Below are 24,780 nucleotides of genomic sequence, written 5' to 3'. Positions count from 1 at the left end.
ATTCTTCTGATCCTAACATATATTGGGTCCACATCTGATTAGAATAGTATATCATTTCTCTTACTTAGCCATAGGCTCACAGCTATGTTTAGCCCATTTATCTAATATATGCCCCAAAGTGCTCTCCTTCAGGATTGATGGAGTATTTCCCATTTTTATAAATTTGATAACACCAAAACACAAAAGACAGAGACAAATTCTAATACAAAAGGCAAAAACAAATTCTAGCATCAATGCACACAAAACCAAGCAAAACCACTACAAAACCAATGAACTAGTTCCCAAATCAGGTAGACTTATCCTGCAAAAACCAGAGAACTAGTTCCCAATGAACTGTTCTCCAAAATCAGATAGAGTCCAACAACAATTCCCCCCCACAACAGGTACCGCAATCAAACAAATTGGCTTGTCACATAAAGGAAAAAGCCAAATTGGGAGGGAAATGTGTTCCTGGCATGCACGCCAGAGTGACTTACCCTCCAGAATCAAATTGAGTCCATTGACTCGCCCCAGATGGAACTGAAGTTCCCCAGATTGGAAAAAAAATTTCCCCAGATGGAACTGAAATTCCCCGGATGGAACCAAAGTTCCAGAATCTAATTGAGTCCGTTGACTCATAGCCCCAAATTGAAGTTTGCCGGTTCCTTGCTTCTACTGCCAAGCGCTGGGGTAGCCAGTGCCACTTCAGGGAACTTTGAAGGGAAGATCCTTAGGACAAATGGTCCTGGCAGCTGCTAGGGCCTTGCCCCAATATTCCCTTAGCAGGACCGGCTAGCCATGAGCAGCAAGGCTCCTGGATGGCTATGTCAAGTCCAAGCTCACTCTGCTCGCTGCACGACAGGCCAATGAATCAGAGACGAGGTGTTGAGGTAAGGGATATGTCTTTATTCAGAAAACTGGTGTCTCTGAAAAAACCATCTTATTGGGGTCTGGATGCCAGTTTGTTTCATAGAATCAGAGAGGGCGAGGCGGCAAGGAAGTAAAGCAAAAGGGCAGAATAGTGAAGGAGAGGTTGCAGACAAGTAAAGTAAAAGGAATATCAGTCTTTCAAAACATCTCCTGGAATGACTAGCCTCGGGGAGAGGATGTATTCATTTCTTCTTTTCTGCAGCCATTCACAGGTGGGCAGGGTTCTCTGAGGCAGGCCGTCACATATGATTATAATAAAATAAGCAATGAAAAGCAAAGGTTATCATCAAAGAAATGGATCCAACATGGAGTCCGATTCAGCTCTTCCCTGTTACACTGCTGACCCCAGCTCCTCCCCTTCCTCACTCCCCTCCTCATTGCCTGATCCCACCCCTCAGCTGGGGTATGAAAAGCTCTGTCAGCCCCCAGCTTCCCTCAGAAGCCCTCCTGCAAGGCCACGAAGATGAGCCGGCTCTGCCTCTCTGTAGCCCTTCTCATCCTCCTCGGCACCCTGGTGGCCACCACCTCGGGGAATGAAAAGAGCAACCAGGTCCAGGGTAAGTCCAGGCTCACCTCTCCTCTGCAGGCTGAGGGGGAATGAGGGGAGCCCATGGAAGGAGCTGGGGAGCAGGGGTGGGGGGCGGTGTGGCCAACCCTTTCTGGATTTCTCCTGGAAAGTTGGGCAGTTTGAACTCCAGGGACATTTCCTGACTCTAGAACAGAAAAACATTATGTTTTCAGCTTAAAAAAGAATTATCCTGTGTAACTCTACCAGGTTGGGAACCCCATCTCTGAGACTCTCTATTCCTGGTTTCTGCCATGTCCCTGAACCTCCCTGTAGTGTAATAAAAGGATGAATATTTGATCTTTCTCCTGGTTCCAGGCCCAGGCTTGAAATTCTTGGAATTTACTGTCTTTTGTATGGTAATGAAAGGGACCCAGCATAGCTTCAGGATGGGGCTGGACTCTAGAAAATCCCATCTGGTGATTAGAGGGTTAGAATTTTCAACCCCCAGCAACTCTGAGGAGAGGAGAGGGTACTGGGATAGAAGTCAATCACCAAAAGCCAATGAGTTGATCAATTTGCCCACCTATTGAAACCTCAATTTCAAAACAAAACAAAACAAAAACAAAAACACGAAACTTTGGAAATCAAAGAGCTTCCAGGTGATGTGAGGGGGGAGTGTCCTCAGAAGGCATGCAGGCTTTGCACCCCTTCACCCCCCTTTGCCCTACACATCTCCATTCGACTGTCCCTGAGTTTTATCCTTTATAATAACCAGGAACAATAAGTAAAAGGGCTTTCCTGAGTTCTGTGAGTCATTTTAATTATTGAAAGTTGAAATTGCGGTCACAGAGCCCCCGAATTTATAGCCAGTTGGTCAAAAGTTTGTGACACCAGGGATACGTAGCTGGTATTTGAAGCAGGGACCGTCTTGTGGGATTGAGCCTTCAACCCGTGGGGTCTGTGCTAACTGCGGATTTAGTGCCTGAAGTGAGTTGACTTGGGGGATGCCCCGTTGGTGCTGGAGAATTAGCTGGTGTTGATAGAGATGCTACATATTTGATGTCAGGGAAGAAACCCAGGCTCATCCATCACTGGGCTTTGGTGACTGGGATGAGGCTCAGGTACAGGGGAGTAAAATGGGGGCAGTGTTCCTGGAAACTCTTACCAGTTACCTGTATTTTAACAATTCCCTACAGGTGTCAGGTGCTTCATCAAATGGGTTGTAACAAGATAGTATATTGAACTGACCTTACCACTCACCTGCTCTGTGACCTGAGGTCTGTCACTTTTCTGCAATTTCCCCACCTGTACAAGGCATAACTACTGAACAAGTTCTTGCAAAGGATTATCAATCATGAATATAGAGTTTTTTTCCATTTCATGCCCTATAATGTCCATTTTCCACCAAGACGTCTTCGTCTGAAACAATTTGTCTACCTACCTCCTCCCCCTAAGAAAAAATTCTTAAGCGTCAAATAATGACATTCTTCCTCTGTTACTATTGTAAGAAAAGCAACACTTCTGTGACTTTGCTCATGGGGTCCAGGCTATGCTTCTCCCAGGCTGTTAGAATATTGGTAATAACGCTAGGCCCTTCCCCTTCCCTCCATGTCTGACTACTATTTTATTATCCTCTCAGGATACAGAATGTTAGAGCTAGGTTCATAATTATCCAGACATGCTGTTACCAAATGCAAGTCCGTGTGCCCAATGCGGTGAGGCCAAACAAACCGAAATATCTGAGTTTGGAGCAGAGAAAGGTTTATTGTAGAGCCATGCAAGGAGACTAGGGTGGCTAATGTCTTAAAAACTCTGAACTCCCCCATGGTTTTCAGGGAGAAGTTTTTATAGGCAAAATTTGAGGTGAGAGCTACAGGGTGTGTGCCCTTCTTCTGATTGGTTGGTGGTGAGGTAACAGGGTAGCGTTCCAGGAATCTTGTGCTCAGCCAGAAGTTACCATCCTCCACCTGGGTGGGGGCTTGAGTTCCTGTCCAAAAACTCAAAGATATTGATAAGTACATTCCTTCTGGTGGAACCTGGACCCTGCCCCAAGGCTGCACTATTGTTTCTTGACTGCATCTCCCATTGTTTCTCTGTTCCCTCCCTTCCCTGATTAGCAACTGTTTGAATCTGCCCTTCGGTATTCTGGAAGGTCTAGGAGGCTGAAGCCTTTTTTCTGCAAATAAGAAACGGGACAGAGAAAGGCTTTTGTGCCTAGAACCACACAGGGTCCTGCTCAGTTTCAGTGTCCCATCACCAAAGAGTCATTTCACTAACAAGAATTTAGTTAAATTCATTCTTCTGAATGGCTGTACACTTGGCATAAGCATGAAATGGGAGGTTCATTCATTTGACAAGTATTTATCAAAGCCCTATAAGTCACTGTTCTAGGTGTGAGGACATAGCTGTGAACAAAACATAGCACAAAAACCAGTGCCCTCTAGGAGGAAGACAGACAACTGTGTAGGTCATGGCGAGTGTTTTGAAGGTAGAGTGTGATGGGGATAAAAGAGGCTGTGCTCTTTCTATAGAGGGTCCGTGAAAAAGAAACTGTCTGTGATAAGGAGGTGCTGAGAAGAGGCTGCAGAAAAAAACGTGCCCCGTGTGTTTGAGCAGCAGCAAGGACCAGAGTGGCTGGAGCTGCGTGGGTGGAGGGGAGGAGAGTGGAAAGAGATGAGGCAGAGAGGCCATGGGGGCAGATCATGAGGACTCTTGTGGGACTTTATAGGAATCAGAATTTGACCCTGAGAGAGCTGGGAAGTCACCGACGGTCACAGGAGCAATGGGTTAGTGCAAAATTTGTAACAGGATGCCTGCGGCTGCAGTGCGGAGAGTGGCCTCTAGGGGGCAAAGGGTAGAGACAGGCGCAGTGAGCAGGCTGCTGCAGTGGTCCAGGGGAGCCATGATGGAGGGTGTACCTAAGCTCTTTCCTGGGTCCATCCCAGTTCTCTTGAATAACATGAATGACTTTCTCTGTTGAGGATAATTCTGTTCCTTAATTAAACAGCTAAACATCTTTTCTTTGCTGTTTTCTGATGCATGAATGGACTAATATGTGTTCGTTATGATAAACTTAGAAAATAAAGCATGAAAATGTAAGTCAAGATTTCTAAATCTTGCAACCCAAAGATTCAGATAAATCCTTCTACTTTGAGGTCCTAATGTACATGAACTAATTGACTTGCTCATCCAGAGATGAGGAACAAACTGTGCAGCCCCAGGCAGAGCTCCCCAGCAGGTGGGGCTGTCCTCCAGAAACACAGCCTTCCCTTTCTTCTACTCCTTAGCTTCCAGAGAGGACGTGCTCCACCTCCGCGATAGGGCTGGGACTAGGGTGAGGTGAGTCACTCATCTCTCACCTCGAGCCCAGAATTTAAAGGGAATGCAGATAAATTGCAATTGACTGTAATAGTGTAAAAAATCAAAATTAATGCAAAAATCCACCAAGAACCCAATATGAATGTTTTAACAAAAGACAGGATGTGATCCTGCACTTGCTTGACCTGCCTCTTTGCTTCACCCTAATCCTGGCCATGTTCAGCTGAGACCAAGAGCTTTACATTGAGACCTGAATGCACCTCATTCCTGGTTTCAAGTTCAAGTGTAAATGTATTATCTTCTATTAGATGTAATTTTCTGCTTCAAAGAGGAAATTCTTCTTTTAAGTAGAGAATTTCTATTCCTTATGTTTAAGAAAAGAACTTTCAAATCAATACAAAGTTTTTCTCATAAATGAGAGCTTTCCCTCTGCTCTCTGGACATTTATGTGATCTTTTTAGCTTGTGTTTCACAGGATTTTCTTTTTGGTTAATTGACGGGATCAAGAAGTCTGGCTGAATAAACACATTGAATAATTCAGAGAATTTGAGTTGCTATCTTAAATGTTCATCAAGATATTTTACATTTTGACAACTTACATCTAAAATATATAATTGTTTTTCCAATTTCTGATCAATACACATTTTAAAACATTAGAATAAACGTGTGTTCTTGATATGCTAGAGTTCTAAGAGGAAGCCATTTACTTAATCTGAGGCTCCAGAAAAGAAGCATCATGTGTCCCAATGTTGAAAGGCTGACTGTATTGGTGTCCAGGGTGGTCCTTGGGGACTCATCTGTTGTGCATCGGTGTGGGGAGGTTGAAGGGCTTTAATGGGCAATTATGTCCATAGGTGATTTTTAGCTTGGACACTGCCCTGGAACATCAAATTAAAATTGAATGAGTGCATCTAACAATTACTCTAATAACTAATATTTATTGAGTATTGATAGATTGTCAAGTTACTTGAGAGACATCATCTGTAATCCTCTCAACAAGTCCCTGAGGTTGAGATTATTAGGCTCATTTCAGTGATGAGGATGCTATGGCTCAGAGTGGTTACTTATCTTACACACAGCCAAAGAGTGGCTTCTCTAAGACCTTAAAGAATATAGTCCAGGGGTTTGCACCAGGTGCTCTGTGAGACCTGGGGGTTCTGGGGTAGGAAGGGATGGGAGGATGGCTGGTGGTGGATAGTGAGGTTTGAGGATGGGGCTTCACCCAATACCCAGATTTCTTTTAATAAGTTTTCCTTTGAAAGAAGGGATCTGTTGCTAAAAATGAGTTGACACCCATATCTTCATGGCAGGAGTTTTATTCTTTACAAAACTAATGCATCACTGGATGGAGTGCTTTTACTCCACAATATACTTAAACCGTTTTCAGATGTCAATAAATATTCTACAATATTATTTACTTATTATAAAAATTGTGATATATTTTATTTTAAATATTTCTTTCATAATTGCAAAAGGAATACATGCGCATAAGAAATTGAGAGAATGTAAAGATGTACAAGGAAAGTTTTAAGACTCCAGTTTATCATAAAAGGGCACACTCAGGACAAGCATATGGAAGGGCTGCATAAGGCAAGATAAGGGGAAAGGGCACAGAGCTTCCATGATCTCTGTCATTGACACACACTCCCCAAATCTGCTCCTGTTTGCCGACCTGGAAACTCTCCAAATTCAATCCTTTTGTGTTTTGTGGGAGGCTTCATTGCATAGCCATGATTGATTAAACCCTTAGCCATTGATGACTGATAAATGTCCACCCACTCTCTTCTCCCTGGAGGTTGGGGCTTCAGGGGGTCGGGGTGAAAGTTCAACCACCTGATCAGACACTGTTTCCCCAGCAACCAGCCTGCATCCATGGGTTACCTAGGGACTTTCCAAAAGTCACCCTCTTCACATAATTGAAGACACCCTATTGCTCTCCTCACTTAGGAAATTCCAAGGATTGTGGAAGCTCTGTACCAGGATGGAATGAAGACCAAATATATATTTCTTATTATAAATCACAATATCACACCCCTCAACATTCTAGTATTCCCATCCCCGTGAGATAGCCAAAGTTAACACACTATGTTTTTTCATGCCTTTCTCCATTACGGCATGATTCTTTCACACTTTTTTTAATAGTGGAAACTTTCAACCATACTCAAAAGTACAGAAAATAGTACAATAAACCTGATGTACCGTACCCATTGTTCACTTTCAACAATTTGCAACAAATGGAGAATATTCTTTATGTGTGTTCTTTATCCCTCCAGAGTTTTTTAAAGCTAATCTGAAGCATCATGCCAATCAATCCATGAATACTTCATGAAAGGTGTATGGGGTTTTTTTTTTTAATAAACTTTTTTTTAACGTATTGCAGTTTTTTTTTTAATTTCTTTCTTTCATTTATTTATTTATTTATTGGCTGAGTTGGGTCTTGGTTGCTGCACAGGAGCTTTCCCTAGTTGCGGTGAGTGGGGGCTACTCTTTGTTACAGTGTGCGGGCTTCTCATTGCCGTGGTTTCTCTTGTGGAACACGGGCTCTAGGCACACAGGCTTCAGTAGTTGCAGCACGTGAGCTCAGTAGTTATGGCCTGAGGGCTCTAGAGCACAGCCTCAGTAGATGTGGCTTAGTTGCTCTGAGGCATGTGAGATTTTCCTGGACCAGAGCTCGAACCTGTGTCCCCTGCGTTGGTAGGCAGATTCTTAGCAACTGCGCCACCAGGGAAGTCCCCAGGGTATATGCTTTTTTACATCATCACCGTGTCATCCTCACACCTAACAAAATTAATAATAATGCCTCAGAATGCAGGCTATCAAATGGAAATTTCACTTTTCAACTCTGCTCACCTTCCCCCACCCCCCACCCACAGCCCCATCATTCTGTATTTCAAGACATTGGTAGTTTCAGTTGCTGACCTTGTAGACCAAGCTGTGAACTGGTGGTTTCAATTGCTGACCTTATAGACATAGCTGTGATGACCATCCTCATATCTAACCCATAGCCCCTCCCATCCCTGCAGCCCAGCGCCCTGCCTTCTGCCTGGAGCGTCCCTACACGGGTCCCTGCAGGGCCATGTTCAAGAGGTACTTCTACAATGCCAAGTCCGGGCTCTGTGAGACCTTTACTTACGGCGGGTGTAGACATAAGCAGAACAACTTCCCGAATGAGAAGGAGTGCATCAGCACCTGTGGTGGCCATGAGGCCAACGGTAAGACAGGGTGAACAGCTGGGTGGGAGGGGAAGGGCTGGGGAAAGAGGTGGAGCTCAGGGACCCCCACTCCTTCATATGTGGCCGGGGTGGCCTGTGAAATCACAGACTGAGCACATCCTCCATGGGCCAGCTTGGTAGAAGGTCACAGCTAGAATCATCCTCTAGATAATTTAAGCCACTCACATGCTCCCCCTTTTTCAGATGGGAACACTGAGGCAGACACCTTGCATAGTGGGTCTGCAGTGCTCCTGAGTGCCCCATCTAGGCTTGGCAAACTGGCTTGTTTCTTGTTGGTCATCCTGGTGTCAGAAGTACCGTGCTTGCTCATTTCTGGGATGGTCAAGTCTCTGTCAGGGTGTAGACCGTCAAGGTCAGGGGCTTCAGGAATGATAATCAACATGTTCCTTTCTTGCAGAGAACAGCTGAGATGGTGAAGTCCTAGGAGGCCCCACACAGGCCTGGGATGTGGCTGCTTCTGAAAGATTTGAGCTTCCTTCTCTGCTTCTTTCTCACACCTACCCTCCTCAGCAGATCCCTGCCTCTTTTCCTCACTACATCCTCACCTTCATCCCCCTCCCCACCATCAATGCACTCCTTGGAGGTGGCAGTGATGGAATTTCTAGCAGCTAGTTCTGAGGGTCAGTGGTGGCAGAGATCTTTTCAATAAAGAAGCCCCTTTCCCCCACAGTGATATTACAAATTTATCTGTCTGTGGCTTCAACCTCTAGCCTTATTTAATAAATTCATTTTCTAATTAAACTAACTGGAGTGGATTTTGTTGTTTGCAACTAAGAACCTTGACCAACAGTCCATGGAAATGCTGGTCCTTCTCACTGTTCTGCAGAGCAATGGGCACCTCCCCTTGTCCTGTCCTCAGACTGGGCCCTACCAGGTATAGGAAGCAAACCCATTGCAGCACCGTCTACCTCTTAATGGCCACCCCAAGCTACACAAAAACCTGGCTGACAGACACCTCAAAATGAAAGCTTTAGTTCTTTACTTCTTGGGCCAGGTCAAATGTGGGTGCAGGTTGTTCTGGATTCTCAGAAGGAGAAAGGAAGAAAGATGAGGCTCAATTGTCCACTTGCCCAAGGAAACTCCTTCCCTGAGGTCCGTGGTGGGGTAGGGATTTCTACTTCAGTTAAAGAAAAATATTCACCCATTTAGTGAGCATTTGCCATGTGCCAGGCTGCATGCTTAGCATTTTTCTGGCATTATTTCATTTAATCATCTGAGACTCCTTTGAGGATGAAATGGAGGTATGGAGATGTCACATAGCTGGTGGGTTTGTTTCCTGGAGTTACTGTAACAAAGCCCTATGAACTGAGTTATTTGGCCTCACAACATGGTTTGCGGGATCTTTGTTCCCCAAGCAGGGGTCAAACCTGTCCCCCTTGCAATGGAAGAGCAGAGTCCTAACCAATGGACCACCACGGAATTTCCTGAACTGAGTGGTTTAAACACTTCTGGAGGCTAGAAGTCTGAGATCAAGGTGTCAGCAGGGCCATGCTCCCTCTGAAGGCCCTGAAGACAGGTCTATTCCAGGCCATCCTCCCAGCTCCTGGAAGGTTTGGCTTGTGGCAGCACAAGTCCAGTCTTCACCTGGCATTCTCCCTGTCTGTTACCTAATTTGCCCTTTTTATCAGGACACTAGTCATATTGGATTGCGGCCCACACTAATGAACTCTTAACTTAATCACCACACTAAAGAACCCTATTTCCAAATAAGCTCATATCCTGCATTCCTGGGGACTAGGACTCCAACATCTCTTTTTTGGTGGGGACACAGTTTAACCTATCACAGCGGATAAGTGGCAGACCCCTGACCACAACAGCTTAGCTGACTGCCCCAAAGCTTTTGTCCCTTGCAGGAAGGAAGATAGTTAAGAGCCCAACTCCTCAGCCAGTCTGTAAAGATCCAGAGCCTGGGTCTGTCTTAATTGGGGGTTCCTAAGAAGTAGAGAGAATGTAGTTTATTGGGTAAAATGCAGGCGGGTGAGAAAGGGCAGGAAATGTGGCCAAGCAACATGGAGCGAGCAAGCCCACTGGCACTTTAGTGATGCTCTATCCCATGGGCCAGGTGGGGTACAACACCTTCCTTGTGGTTGCCTCTCCCAAGAGGTAATGGCATTTTACATACCAACTCCGTCATTCATTGGTCAAGGACTTCTGGCTTCCTCTGTACACAGGCTTCTTCTGTGGCTCCAAGAAACCTCTCAGGCAAAAAGCTACAGATACTGGCAGTTGGAAGTCAGCCAGCAACACCGAAGGCTGCAGTGGTCAGTGGTCGGGGGGGCACACAACTGCCAGACTATATGGCTTTGAACAAGTTATTTAAACTCTCTGCCTGTCTTCTTTCTATATGGGGTGGTTGTGAGGATAAATGAATTAGGACATGCTGAGCACTTAGACCATAGAGACTGGCATGTAATCAGTGCAATTTAAACACTCGCTAGGATAATTACTGACTAAATGATGCTGTCCTCCACTGGAGGAATGACTCCAACCTCACCTAGAAACATTAATGCTGGAAGGCGTGTGGGACAGAAGCTGATCCAAAGTCCTTATTTCATAGGTGAGGAATTTAGGACCTAAGAAAGGGAAGTATCTTGCCCAGTGTCATCCAGCTAATGACTACGAGACATTATAATAGATTAAACCCAGGCACCATCACTCATTCTTTGGTTCATTCATCACTCTAACACATATCGATATTTAGCGTCTGTTTTGTGATAGGAACCAGGGAAACAGTAATGACCAAATCTATGTGAGTAGCTTCCGAATCTATGTGATTACTCACACCCAAATCAGTAAATATTCTGAGTGTGCAAATCCCATCTCTGTAATTATATGCACACTATTGTACTAGTATGTACACTTGAAGTATTCAGTAATATATATATTTTTATATATATATATATATTTTTTTTTTTTTTTTTAGCCACACCATGTGGCATGCCGGATCTTAGTTCCCCAACTAGGGATCAAACCCATGCCCCCTGCAGTGGAAACATGGAGTCTTAACCACTGGACCACCAGGGAAGTCCCAATAATATAATTTTTTTTTTTTTTTTTGGCTGTGTTGGGTCTTCGTTGCTGCGCGCGGGCTTTCTGTAGCTGTGGAGAGTGGGGGTTACTCTTCATTTCAGTGTGCAGTCTTCTTATCGTGATGGCTTCTCTTGTTGCAGAGCATGGGCTCTAGGATTCAGTAGTTGCAGCGCATGGGCTCAGTAGCTGTGGCTCACAGGCTTAGTTGCTCCACGGCATGTGGGATCTTCCCGGCCCAGGGATCGAACCCGTGTCCCCTGCTTTGGCAGGTGGATTCTTAACCACTGTGCCACCAGGGAAGCCCCCCAATAATATAAATTTTAATAAAGGGTAGGTGAGAGAGAAATAAGCAGAAGTTTGTAGACGTATTCTCCTGTCCCCCAGTGCACCCCACTTAGGACACTTCTGGACCAGGACAGTATTTACCTGCAAAGAGCTCCCTGCCCAGCCTAGAAGGCAGACATAGAGTTTCAGAAACATAGAGGCAGTGGAAGCTGAGGTGGAGGCCCTGGCTGTCACCTGAAAAGGTCAAGGCCAGCCTCCCAGAAGAGGCAAGGTTTGAGCTGAGTTTGGAAGGGTGAATTGGATTCTATCAGGTAGAGAGAAGAGGGGAAACGTGGACTTCGGGCTAAGACAAAGAGGTGGAGATGAGAACAAAGATTCTACTTCCATCCACTTCCCAGATTGGAGTCTGTATTGGTTTCCAAGTCGCTGTTGAGCATCATGAGGAGACAGCAACACATTCGTCAAAGTCCACTCAATCCTGAACACAGATGGACCCGGGAGTCCCCCTCCATAGAGAGCAGAGGAGGAGGAGATACACGAGAACCCTTGTCCTAAAGCTTGAGTTTCCTGCTCCCTCCGGCTCATGGCAGCTCCTGAGGTGAGTGAGGCAGCCACCTTTATTGTCTCTAAGAAACAGACCCATCAGAGCTGAGTGACATAGGTGAGTGAATGTTGGAATGAAGGAGGGATTTGGTGGTGGAAGCAAAATTGGAGAAGGCTTCTGAATAATTAAATGCTAGAACATTTAGCTAACAGATACTCAACCAGCCTCGGTTTTTATAGTGCCTCTTATAGAGAGCTCACTTCCTTGGGCAGCAGGTGCCAGCTGGCAGCATTCATCAATAGAAACTCTTTTGTCCCACTGAACCAATAAGACTCCCCCTCCCGTCTGGCCCTGACTTTCCACCTTGGTCCTGACTCTGCTCCTAAGAAATCTATAGGGCTTCCCTGGTGGCGCAGTGGTTAAGAATCTGCCTGCCAATGCAGGGGACACGGGTTCGATCCCTGCTCCAGGAAGATCCCACTAAAAAAAAAGAAAAAAAAAAAAGAAAAAAAAAGAAATCTATAGACATTGGGAGATGGCAGTCATGGAAGTACCCCTATCTCCCACAAAGTGTCTTTTAGGTTCTTTTGCAGTATTTGCTAGGTCCCCTCTACCAGCTTTCAGATTCTCAGGGCTCAAATTGTGGAAATCGCTTTGTTTCAGCTCCCTACAGTTGATGCAGAGGCTGATGGGTGAGGTGCCCCTTCACTGGGTTGGAGGAGAGAGGTTGGTATATGAATAAGAGGATGGGCAGTAGGATCACAACTCCCAGGTCACGCTCCCGTCTTGCTTTCCCCAGAAGGTCAAGAGCAGTGACAATTAGATACTGTGGAAATATGAACAACCAAATGACAGTGGCTGAGAAGAGGAGTAAGATGTAGTGGGGGCAGGAATCCAAGGCTTATGGAGGTATTTCTCAGGATGCACCACACTTCAAGTTCACTATTAGATCTTCCCAGCTGCAAGGCATTGTGGGAATGACTTGTTCAGAGGGTCCCCAGTCAAAAGGAGGTCCCAACTCTCCCAGGTAGAGCCACTTTAACAATATTTTCATGCCCCTGCCTCTAGGAAGATGTGGGATGAATGGACCTTTGGAGAGCAGACCTATCTGCATCACTACAGATGAGGAAATTGAGGCATAGAGACCCTAAATAACAGAAGTAGTTAAAGGGGACAGAACTGATTCTATTACTCATTACTTTATGGTCTTGGGACAATTTCTCAACATCTCTGAGTTTTACTTTCTTTAATTATAAAATAAGAATAGTTCCTAGCTGAACAAGTTGGGTTTATTACTCACTGCAGCAAGGAGAACACCCGCCTTGGGGAACCACATGGCTTCTCATTAAGAGGATTTTGGAAAGGACATATAGGATGCAGGCTTGTGTTAGGTGCTTTTGGGGAGGGTTTCAGGAAGCTGGCTTTGCTCTGGGTGGATGGTGTTAGGAAGTGGTGCCATTCTCTGATTGGGCATCTTAATCTTAACCTAAGAAGGGAAAACCAGATAGAGGTTATAGCTGTATTGGGCAAAGAAGCAGCAGTCACTCATATTAGGCAGGATAGGGAGATGCTTGGTCATCTGGTGACTTGTATAATTTAGCTCATTTTGTCTGTATTCAAACATTATTACAGGGTGTCCACTTTTTGTCTTAATCCACCATGGACACAGAATGACTTTGTCTGCTGTTAATGTTTTGCGAAATAATTAGTTCAGCAAGGGAACATAAGGCCAACTGCGAGATTTCAGGGGCTGCTTTTCCCTTTCTCATAATTTCTCATAGAATTATGGTGAGAATTAAGGATATAATATTAGTAAAATGCTTGTATAAGTGCCTGGCAGAGTAACCCCTCAATGAACGGCAGCTCTGATAAGGGTAATAGAAATACTATTAATAAATGTTATTTAATTATAATTAATAAATATTAATTAATAGCAGTGTAATGGAAAAGTACTTGGTTCTAAATAGAAGTGATTGGCTTCAGTAGCTCTGGATGTTGCTGTGTGACCTTGGCAAGTCCCTTCACCTCTCTGAACCACAGTTACTTTCTTGGCAAAATAGGGTGATGGTATCTGCCTTAAGAAATTCACTCCTTTGGGTATTTTTAAGAACTACATTGATTATGATGCTGAAGTGCTTTGAATACCACAGACCAAAGCAAATTGTCTAGAAACACATAGAGTTTCAGTTTCCTTGGCTCCTGACTGCTTTTCAAATGTGTTGTCAACTATAGTAAAGAAAGGAACAAAAAGCATTCTTTTTTGGTAGTGTCACCCTCTAAAAGTCCACCTGCAGGAACTTCCCCTATTGTCCAAGGAGTGTCAAAGACCTTTTCCAAATTTGTCCCATTCTTTCTCACACTTAATCTAAATCCCTCTTGCTTCAGCAATAGGCCTCACCCAGATCCAGTCTCATACCCACCCCACCCAGCCTTTTATTTGACCCTCTGGTCTCTCAAAAATGTACGGGGACCTTGGGGCTTCTGCTGCTTCTCCTTGGTATTAAAGCCCCAAGGAACCAGCCATTAGGAACCACTCTTTACAGAAGGCACTGTCTGCCTCCAGTGGCCTCCTAAAAAGTCCAAACAAACCCTAAAAAGTCCAAACAAACCCTCTCCACTCTTTTGGTACCTGGGTTTTTAGATTTTATTTATTTATTTGGGCCATGCTGGGTGGCATGTGGGATCTTAGTTCCCCAACCAGGGATCAAACCTGCACCCCCTGCATTGGAAGCATGAGATTTTAACCACTGGACTGTCAGGGAAGTCCCAGTACTTGGTTTTTAAAAGACTCTGTGTGTGTGTGTGTGTGTGTGTGTGTGTGTACACACAAAGTGGGTTTATAAATCATCAGTTAATATGAATACTAGAAAACATTTACTCAGTTATTGAAGTATACAGGACAGGCAGTCTCTGCTCTCTTATAGTTCATTTTCTAGCAGGAAATTCTATGAGATAATGAGCAAGTGATTACCAAGGAATGTGATGCACAGGGTGTGAAGGCAGGGTTAGCAGGCAACTGGACAAGTGTGGAGGTGGTGGGAGTTGGATGGAGGGACACCTTGAGGAAGTGAACTTTCAGCTGAGGCCTGAGGGATGAGTAAGAGTCCTGGAAGAAAGATGAGGAAAGTGTTCTCAGCAGATGGAAAAGCAAGAGATGGATGAGGAGGAGGAGAAGGTGTGAGAGAATGAGTGGGAGGATGGGACAAGATGGTACTCCATATAAAAGCAGGGACCAGACCTGAGGAACCCTGTGAGATGCACTAAGAGTTTGGGGCTTTATCTGAAGCCACAGGAGGGATCTGGACATCTTAGGAGAAGCTGGTGGAGGTTGGAGAGGAAGGGTGGGGCCAAGACAGTGTGATAGTGATAAAACTGAAACCATGCACCTCAGATTGGGACTGGAACTGACGTGCCAGGGATTGAACCCAGCTAAACTCAGATTGGGACTCGAACCTGACCAAAAACCCTGATTGGGACTTGAACCCATGCGGCTGGGACTCAAACTCAATCAAAACTCAGATTGGGACTTGAAACAAGCCAAAACCCAAGATCTTCCAACTGAGATCACACACCTGGCTTTAGGATTTAATGAAGCTCAGGTTCTTGATGTCTCATCACAGAAAGAATTCAGTGAGAGACAAAGTGATAGGTAAGAAGTTTATTTAGAGATTTATTTAGAGAGAAACACACTCCACAGACAGAGTGTGGGCCATCTCAGAAGGTGAGAAAGGCACCAGAGTATGGGGGTTGTCAGTTTTTGTAAGGGTGTGTAATTTCATAGGCTAATGAGTGGGCGGAGCATTCCAGGATTGGGCCACCGCCCACTTCTTCATCCTCATGGTCAGGCTTGGAACTGTCACAGCGCCTGGAATTTGACTTGTCCACCATCTTGGACCCATTTGGTTCTGATCAGTTTATGTTATGTCCTTGGGCTATGTCATTCTTTCAAAGGTTTTGCCCTGCCCCCTTCCCTCCTGTTTCAAAACCATGCAACCCAGGTTGGGACTTGAATGCATGGTCTTTTTTTTTTCTTAATAAATTTATTTATTTATTTACTTTATTTATTTATGGCTGCGTTGGGTCTTCATTGCTGTGTGCAGGCTTTCTCTAGTTGCAGCAAGCAGGGGCTACTCTTCATTGTGGTGCTCAGGCTTCTTGTTGTGGTGGCTTCTCTTGTTGTGGAGCACGGGTTTTAGGCACGTGGGCTTCAGGAGTTGTGGCATTCGGGCTCAGTAGTTGGGCTCATGTGCTCTAGAGCACAGACTCTGTAGTTGTGGCGCATGGGCTTTGTTGCTCCACAGCATATGGGATCTTCCCAGACAAGGTTTTGAACCTGTGTCCCCTGCATTGGCAGGCAGATTCTTAACCACTGCGCCACCAGGGAAGTCCCAAACCCATGGTCTTTTAATTGAAATCACACACCTGGTCTCAGGACTTAATGAAGCTCAGTTTCTTTAACTCTCATCACAGAAAGAATTCAGTGAGAGATGAAGCAATAGGTAAGAAGTGGATTTGTTTAAGAGATACACATTCCATAGACAGAACTCAGTTTGTGTCAAAAGGTGAGAACAGCCTTGGGAGAAATACACTTCATAGACAGGGTATGGGTCACATCAGAAGGCAAGAGGCCCTCAAATACAGAGTGGTTAGTTTTTTATGGGCTGGGTAATTTCATAGTGGGAGGATTATTCCAACTATTTTGGGGAAGGGGCGGAGATTTCCAGGAATTGGGCCACAGCCCACTTTTTGATCTTTGATGGTCAGCCTTGGAACTGTCAGGGCACTGGTGGGTGTGTCATTTGGCATATGCTAATGTATTACAATGAGCATACAATGAGGCTCAAGGTCTACTGCAAGTAGATCTCAAGATCTACTCAAGATCTCCCACCATCTTGGACCTAGTTGGGTCTAACCAGTCTTTGTCGTGTCCTATGGCTATGTCATTCTTTTAAAGGCTATATGCTGTCCCCTTTCTACCTGTTTCAATGACAAATGTCCAGAGGGGAGACGGAAGGGGCCTGGACTCAGCAGAGAGCAGAGGCTACAGAGGAGACAGTGCAGAGGAACAACCAATAGGCTTTGCTACGAGATTTCTCCTGGGGTAAGGAAAGGGAAGAAGCACAGGGAGAAAGGAGGAGAAGCAAGTCCTTGCGGGAAGGAAGAAAAGTTCAGTTTGGTCATCTTTGAGTCCATGATGCGTGTAGAACATTTATGGGAAGATGTTGAGTGGACATTCACTCATCCAGGCACACTTTCAGGAAACATTGATTAGGGATAGAATATATGGTGATCAAAAGCTCAAACCAGACTCCATGGCTTCAAACTCTGGCTCTGCCAACTTCCTAGCTGTACGGCCAAGTCAATTCACTTCTGCCATCATCTGACTCCTCTACACAATGGGAGTCCTAATAACGACACCTACCTCTTTGGTCAGCAGTGAGGACCAAAGGGGTGAATCTATGCAAAGAGGCTAGAAGAGGGCCTACACCCAGGAAGGACTGAATAACCATGTCCTATCTGAGTACCTGCCGGGTGTGTCAGGTACTGTCCTGTCCTAGGCTCTGGGTCACAGTGGTGAACAGCACACAGTGGTGAACTGACACTGTAGCTGGTGGACACACAGTCTGTGATGATGAACAAGATATGTTTCACATAAACATCACTGCTAGGCAGAAAATCATGCAGAGTCCAAGGCAAAGCAAAGCAGGGCTACTTCAGGCAGGTGATCGTGAATGGCGGGAGGGAATGAGCCATGTGAGTGTCCAGGCAATGAAGAAAGAAGAGTGGAGTGCAAAGGCCCCAGGGCAGGTTTAAGCTCAATGAGGTGGTGAACAGAAAGGCCTGCGTGGTAGGAGAAAGTAGGGGGGAAATAGACAGGGGTTTGCTCACACGCCATTGTAGGGCATCTAGATTGTGATTCCAGGTGCAACGGGAATCCTCTAGAGGACTTGGAGCAGGGGAATATCATGGTCTGATTTAATTTTTAAAAGGTCACTGGCCAACAAGGAGGGAATGTAACATACCAAGAATGGAGAGAGGTCCATGTTGGCGATGGAGATCTGAGATTATTCACTTAATGGAAAATGGCATAAGAGGGGTGGTTATGTGGACCAGGGAGTGTACAGAATAACAATAATAGGGAGAATACAGCTCTGCTCTTGCCTTCCCATGTGACCCTGGAGGTGGGTCCATTTACAAGGGAGGTGCCTGGTACCATGTAATTACAGAGATGAATAACAACCACTGTAAAAACCTGCTTTATATGGATGCTCCTACCTAAGATGATTCTCTGAAGCTTTCCACACCAATTCTTGGAGTACATACTGGCTGTGTGTGCACTCTACCCCTGCAGGACCTGTGTTGTGTTGCCTGGACTTGGGATGCCAATTCAGCCTCAGTTTTCTCCTCTATGAAGTGGGCATGTTGAAATCTACCCTGTTGACCTCTCATGACTGTACAGAGGATGAGATTAGATAAACCCTGGGAAGGGATGTTGAAGGGAGAAGGAGGGAGGTTCTTTCTTTCCTTCATCTTTCCTTTTTTTGTTGTTGTTTTTCAAATACTTTACAACATGGATTACATGTTTCTTTTAACACTGTGTTTTGGCATACGCTCTTTATTTACTCATTATCAGGTTTCACTGGAATCTTTTACCAGTTTCTTAGAATTTCATGTTTGATTCTTACCTACTTTACTCTTAAAATCCTACATATTTATTACTGATCTCCATCCTAAGAGCACATAGATGGCCTTATACTGACAGATTTCTCACATATATATTTAATGGATATTTTTAGGAGAGAATTTATTGCCACACACTACATCGAGCTTTCTTAGGAAGGAAGAAAGAGGAAAGGCTGTTGGGTAGATACTTGGGAGTGTCTGTTACAGTTTCTCTCCCTGTGGAGATCAGGTAGAGAAACCATAGCACCTGGCTTTTCCAGGCAAAAACAAAATACTTGCAGGCACCACGAACTGCTGGGAGTGCAGACACAAAATGTCTTTGGTCCAGAACCTGAGCTGTCAGAGCATGAAGGTAGATGACATCCTTGGAGCCACTGGGATGAAGCACAACCAGGTAGACAGAGCTCAGAGCATCTACAGGCCATTTTGACAACAGCAATTGATCACTGTTGGTGCTATCTTGGTTGCTTTTTTAAAAAAAAAAAATTATCTCTAGTTCAAGTTGACCTTATGAGACTAGAAGTACTTTTTCATGTTATAAATGAAGAAACTGAAGCTTGGAAGGGTTAAGTGACTTTGCCAAGGTCACAGAGCTAGGAAATGATAGAGCTGGGATTAACCTCTTCTCCAAGGTCACATAACCAATAATGGCAGGAGTTGGGATTTGAACTCAAGGCCCTCTGACTTCAAAGATTGTCCTCTAAAAGAGGTTTGAAAGCTTTGTCCTCTAAGGCCATGAAGATTCACAAGGTGGACCTCAAAGTACTCAAATAGGGAAGCTCTGCTATTCATAGCTTTTATACAGTTAGATGATGTAGAAAAAAAATTTGTATAAAGAATTTGGTTTGCATTTATGCCATGAGGACCTTACCTGTGAGTTAGAGGAGGATGAGGGCTGAGAAAATGTCATTGGATTTGGAAATGAGGAACTTGGTGGTGACCCTGGTGATGGCATCAGATCTCGCTGGCTGTAAGCAACAGAAACTGACTCTAACTATTGGAAGCAGAGAAGGAATTTGTGAGAACAGTGTGGGGATGTAGTGGGTATCCAGTCTCTCTTCCTTTTTTGTTTGTTTGTTTCTGGCTTATTTTTATTTCTTCCTTAGAGATAAGGGAGACTTCCGTCCCATGGGGAGAGAACACATGAAGATGAAGGGGAATGAGGAGACAGGGCATATGGGAAGGAATGGAACCCCAGGTGGAAGAGTCCACCTTGGAAAAGAAGGGATTCTCATCCTCGTCGGAGGGTTTCCTCAGAAATATATTCACTGAGAAAGGATGGGATTTAGAGAGAAATTTCTGTGGAAGGAATTGAAGGAGACCAGGTCATTGGCTAAGGTAGAAGCCAATTGCAGTTCTGGAGATATTCGTAGATGGAAATGATTCTGAAAAACCATAAAGGAAAGATAGGCTAAGATTGAGAATGAGAAAACAAAGAGATATGCTAGAACTTTGAGGCTTATCTTATTTAATGAGAGGAGCACATGTGTCAATTTTGAATCAGGCTTAAAAGTAGATGAATATATTATATAAATGCTTTAGTTATATAAACCTAATTCTAGTTGTTAAAGGCATCTTCTTTTATTGGTAGCAGCAAGGGAAGCTACAAATCTTCATTAAAGTGAACTGTTAAGTTCTCCTTAAAATTTTTGCTTGGATGAGAGATGAAGAAGGAAGAGTGTCTTCTATGTCTGTCTCAGCAAGTGATCATAAAGGGTCCTTCCAGGACTTCCCTGGTGGTCCAGTGGTTGAGAATCCGCCTTCCAATGCAGGGGACACAGGTTTGATCCCTGGTCAGGGAACAAAGATCTTACATGCCAAGGGGCAACTAAGCCCATGTGCCACAACTACAGAGCATGCAAGCCACAACTAGAGAGTCTGCGTGCTGCAACTACAGAGCCCATGTGCTCTGGCACCTGAGCACTGCAACTACCGAGCTCAAGCACCACAACTAGAGAGAAGCCCACACGCCGGCAATGAGGAGCTCGCGTGACACAACTAAGATCTGATGCTGCCAAAAATAAAATAAAATAATAAATATTTTTAGAAAATAAAATAAAGGGTTCTTCCATTTGTCCAATGCTCTTCAGTTTAGAAAATATATTCACTCATATAACCTCACATGCTAAAAGGATAGGAAAGGATAACAAATCTTGAATATAAATCACACTGGAAAAATATTTCCAACGAAGGAGAAGAATGTCTTCATACTGAGACTGGAAATGAACTGCTGTTTCCAGAAAAGGTGTGTAGGAAAGCAATCTCCCTTCCTAATTGTACCCTTAATTTACATCCCATTGGAATCTTCTTTTGGCAACCTATAGCACTAAGTGGTTTAGTTTAGCTCACGAAACTGAAGGGAAAGCTAAAAAAAAAACCCTGCTTGGAAAGGATGGCAAACAAGACAGAACAAAGGTCTTCGCAGGCCGCTTCTGAATGAATACCATACATTTTCAGGACTTTTGTCATTCATTGGTCAAAATTAAAATTCCAGGGAGAGCATCTGATTGGCCACTCTTGGTCTGAGGCCACCTGTCATGGGTGGAAGAAGAGTCATTTCCCAAATCAAAATCAGGCTACTGTTATCAGAAAAAGAACCAAAGAATACTAGGTGACAAAACAACAAAAGAGCCAATACGCTCAGAGAGAGAGGTTTCCTTGGAGTGAAGGAAGTTTGAATGGGTCCAACAGTCCAAGAGGACAAAGCCCCATTGTACAAAGACACCCTGTTTGTTCCTGGGAATTTCTCAAATCTTCAGTGTTCATTTGTTTACAGTCATCGTAGAGTGGGCAGGTCTGCAGCTGACTCATATCACCTCTTGTTTCAACCTTTCCTTCTTTCCTTTCTATTTCCTTTCTTCCTTTTTTTCCTTGGCAAATATGATTTTACACTCACATTCAAATTTTTTGATGTATCATCTATGCTAACCTCAGATAGAGTTCTGTGTGTGTATGTGCATGTGTGTGACATTGAAATAACTGCAGCCACACAACTAAAAGGCTTTGCAAGTGTCTTCCTTCTGATTTGCTGCTGTTTCCTTCAGTAAGTCACTTTCCCTTAGCTGAACTTCAGTTTCTTCAATTGTAAAATGAGAATAATACCTAATTATTAAGATTGTTATAAGATTGCTAAACAAAAACAAGCTACTTTTTACTCAATACCTACTGTGAGTCCACCCCACAGGTCACAATTTTGAATTCATTCCAGGCCAGCAAGTGATGTGGATGGAAGTATTGGAGTCGGGGTGGGGGCAGGGTGGACAACAAGCCGTGGTGGGGATTATGGAAACTGGAGAGAACACTCCCCTCATGAGAACAGAGCAGCTCTATTTGGCTTAGGTCATGGTTCCCAAAGTGTGGTCCCTTGAGCAGCACCATCAGCACCACTGGAAACCTGTTAGATGCAGAAACTCAGGTCTCACCCCTGTCCTACTGAATCAGACTCTGGAGGTAGATATCTCAAAAGTGTGTTTGAACAAGTCATCTGAGTGAATCTGATGCTTGCTCAGGTTTGAGGCCCACTGTTCTAGTTGATGGTTGCCATGGGATGTTGCAAGACTGTGTTCCCAGGTTGTTTCCTTTTTCTGAAAGATGCTAAAATTTTACTTTTATGTGAAATCCCCCACTCTTTTTTATATATATATATAAATTTATTTATTTATTTATTGGCTGTGTTGGGTCTTCGTTGCTGCACACTGGCTTTCTCTAGCTGCAGAGAGCAGCGGTTACTCTTCGTTGCGGTGCATGGACTTCTCATTGCAGTGGCTTCGCTTGTTGCAGAGCACATGCTCTAGGCACGCGGGCTTCATGAGTTGTGGCACGTGGGCTCAGTAGTTTTGGCTTCCGGGCTCTAGAGCACAGGCTCAGTAGCTGTGGCACACAGGCTTAGTTGCTCCACGGCATGTGCAGCATGTGGGATCTTCCTGGACCAGGGATCGAACCCATTTCCCCTGCATTGGCAGGAGGATTCTTAACCACTGAGCTACCAGGGAAGTCCGCTGACTCTTACACTTGGCAACTAATTCAAACTTTTAAAATGTACTGTGTGGGCTAACAATACAATATTCTAGCCAGATTTGCAACCTTTGGTTTATGCTTTTCCCTTTAAACTTTAAAATAATCATACAAAACATTTCTCACGATACTGTCCCCCCACCCCCACCTTTTTTTTTTTTTTTTTTTTGGCCTGGCTGGGCAGCTTGTAGGATCTTAGTTCCCCAATGAGGAATCAAACCTGGGTTCTCAGCAGTGAAAGCACAGAGTCCTAACAACTGGACGGTCAGGGAATTCCCTCATGATACCCCTTTTAAAGAAGAAGAAGATGTAGGTCCAAAAAGTGAGGTGCTGTTATAAGTCACATAGCCAGGAAGTAGCCAACCCCTGATGTGGATCTGAATGTATTTGGTTTTAAAGCTTCTGCCCTTTTTACATTTTGTGTAGAAGCAAACTATATGAATATACCTAGCACACAGGGTAGCATCACAAAAGCTAAGCATCATTGGCCTATGAAACTTCCTCCTCCATCTGTGTGCCCCACCCCATCCCCTTGGCCTCAGACTAATCCCCATTCCTGTCAGAGTCAGTCCCCAGGAGAGCCCAAGAGAACTGTCGGGGGTGGGGAGGGGGTGAGGCCTGGCAGTTTCCTGGCTTGGGGAGCTGGCTAGGTGCCAGAAGAAAGCTGTGGGCAGCAGTGCCCAAGGCTGAAGGTCCAGTAGGCAGCTGGGACCACAGGCTAAAATCAGCTGCTCATCCTCTGCTGCCCTAGACTGACTTCCAGGTGCCTCCCTGGGCTGTGCCCCCACCTGGCTCCTGCGTCATGCCTGTTGACTCTTCTCTGTGCTCAGAGTAAACAGCCCTGGCCCCTCCCAACAAGGACCTGTCTCCAGTCCCCAGGCTGGACATGGGACATGGGGGAGGTATTCTCAGCCTTCTTCCCCAGGACCCATCTGTGGGGACAGTGGCTGGATGTACTTCTGTCACCAACTCCTACTCACATGTCATCACAATGGTCACTGCCCCGACCCCTTCTACCCTCCAGCAGCAAAGACCCCCTGGGGTTTACAGACCGCAGATTTTGGATCAGGAAGGAAGTTTGAAGGCACTTCTTGCTGGGTACCTGTATTTTCGCATTTACCAGCCTACATGTTAAAGCTTGGTATGTACTCATCAGTCTCCTTACTAACAATAGACACCATTTTTCGAGGACTCACAGCCATTGAGCTATGACCTCTTATGTGCCAGAGCTGGGGTTCCTGTGTCAGATCAGTGTGTATCTAGCCCTGAAGGAGGACACAGCTATTCCAGGCAGGAACATGCCATTCGTGTTCTCATGGGATTCTTATATTATCATCATCTTTGTAGATGACAAAATGGCAGCTCAGAAGAGGGAAGTTATTCATTTAAGGTCCCTCAGCTGGCAGGCGGTGGAGGTGGAAGACAAACCCAGACCCTGCCACCCCAAAGCCCGTGCCAAAGGCTCCTGTTATTACTTTCTCTACACACACTGTGTGCCCTAGATGTGTCATGAAGAAGACACCTGGGCAATATATGATGGAATGAAAAAAAACAAGGGCTTGGGGGACGGAGATCAAACCTTGTCTCTACAGCTTCTCATGGGACCTTGGGTGGCAGGGTCCCCCCCTGCACATCCAGTCCATCTGTCATGCACAGCCAGTGACAATAATATCTCTCTGTTCATAAGTGTCTGCGAAGACCCACAACTCCATGAGACACTAAGCACACAGTGAGCCCTGAGAGAGTGTTGGTGTGGAAAAGACGGAGAGGGAGAAACACATGTCCCAAATGGCTCGAGATGTTAATAGGTGTTTCACCTTCTTTGGCCTCAGTTTCTTGTGTCCGGTGGGTTCATTTGTAAATACTCTTTCCTGCAGCTCCTACTATGTGCTCTGTATCCCTACACAACACCTCCACCAGGAATCCCTAAAGAGCAATCCACACTCTGATCCCCTGACCCCAAATCCAACCACTTCATCTGTAAGCTCCTCCCTGCGGGTCCTGCCCTTTCCCCCTCCTTTACCCATAGAGGGCATTACAGGAAGACCCCTGAGTCTTGGAATGGGGACCCCGGAGTCCTGGGTCTAGCCCTTGGCCTCCGGCTGCCCTGCCCGCAGGCCCCAGGAGGAAGGTGGGGAGGGAGGAGTGGACAAGGGTCCAGCTGCAGCTGGTGGAGCTGCACCCGGCCTGGAAGCAGCTTAGGTTCCTGGTTCCCACTGGGGCCAGAGTGACACCTGATCCTGGGGGATTGTGAA

General features: G+C 45.1%; 1 protein-coding gene across 1 annotated transcript; it reads left to right on the top strand.

Annotated features, from left to right (window-relative positions):
- The first annotated feature begins 1,372 nt into the window (after window positions 1-1,372).
- On the top strand, window positions 1,373-24,779 carry LOC130833912 (spleen trypsin inhibitor I-like). Its single transcript, XM_057704041.1, has 3 exons — window positions 1,373-1,466; window positions 7,759-7,947; window positions 24,643-24,779. Exons 1-3 carry the CDS (start codon window positions 1,373-1,375, stop codon window positions 24,777-24,779), a joined length of 420 nt encoding a protein of 139 aa, XP_057560024.1.
- The last annotated feature ends 1 nt before the right edge of the window (window position 24,780 follows it).

The sequence above is a fragment of the Hippopotamus amphibius genome, chromosome 12 (assembly GCF_030028045.1).
Source record: "Hippopotamus amphibius kiboko isolate mHipAmp2 chromosome 12, mHipAmp2.hap2, whole genome shotgun sequence".
NCBI lineage: Eukaryota > Metazoa > Chordata > Mammalia > Artiodactyla > Hippopotamidae > Hippopotamus > Hippopotamus amphibius.
The sequence above is the reverse complement of the archived record's forward strand: the minus strand, read 5'-3'. Positions and strand labels throughout refer to the sequence as shown.

Bases quoted from the DNA above. Each gene is read 5' to 3' on its own strand.
- LOC130833912 (XM_057704041.1), top strand. From the start codon at position 1,373: ATGAGCCGGCTCTGCCTCTCTGTAGCCCTTCTCATCCTCCTCGGCACC. The intron at 1,467-7,758 runs GTAAGTCCAGGC...CCATCCCTGCAG, and splicing joins AAAGAGCAACCAGGTCCAGG to CCCAGCGCCCTGCCTTCTGC. The intron at 7,948-24,642 runs GTAAGACAGGGT...CCCTGCCCGCAG, and splicing joins TGGTGGCCATGAGGCCAACG to GCCCCAGGAGGAAGGTGGGG.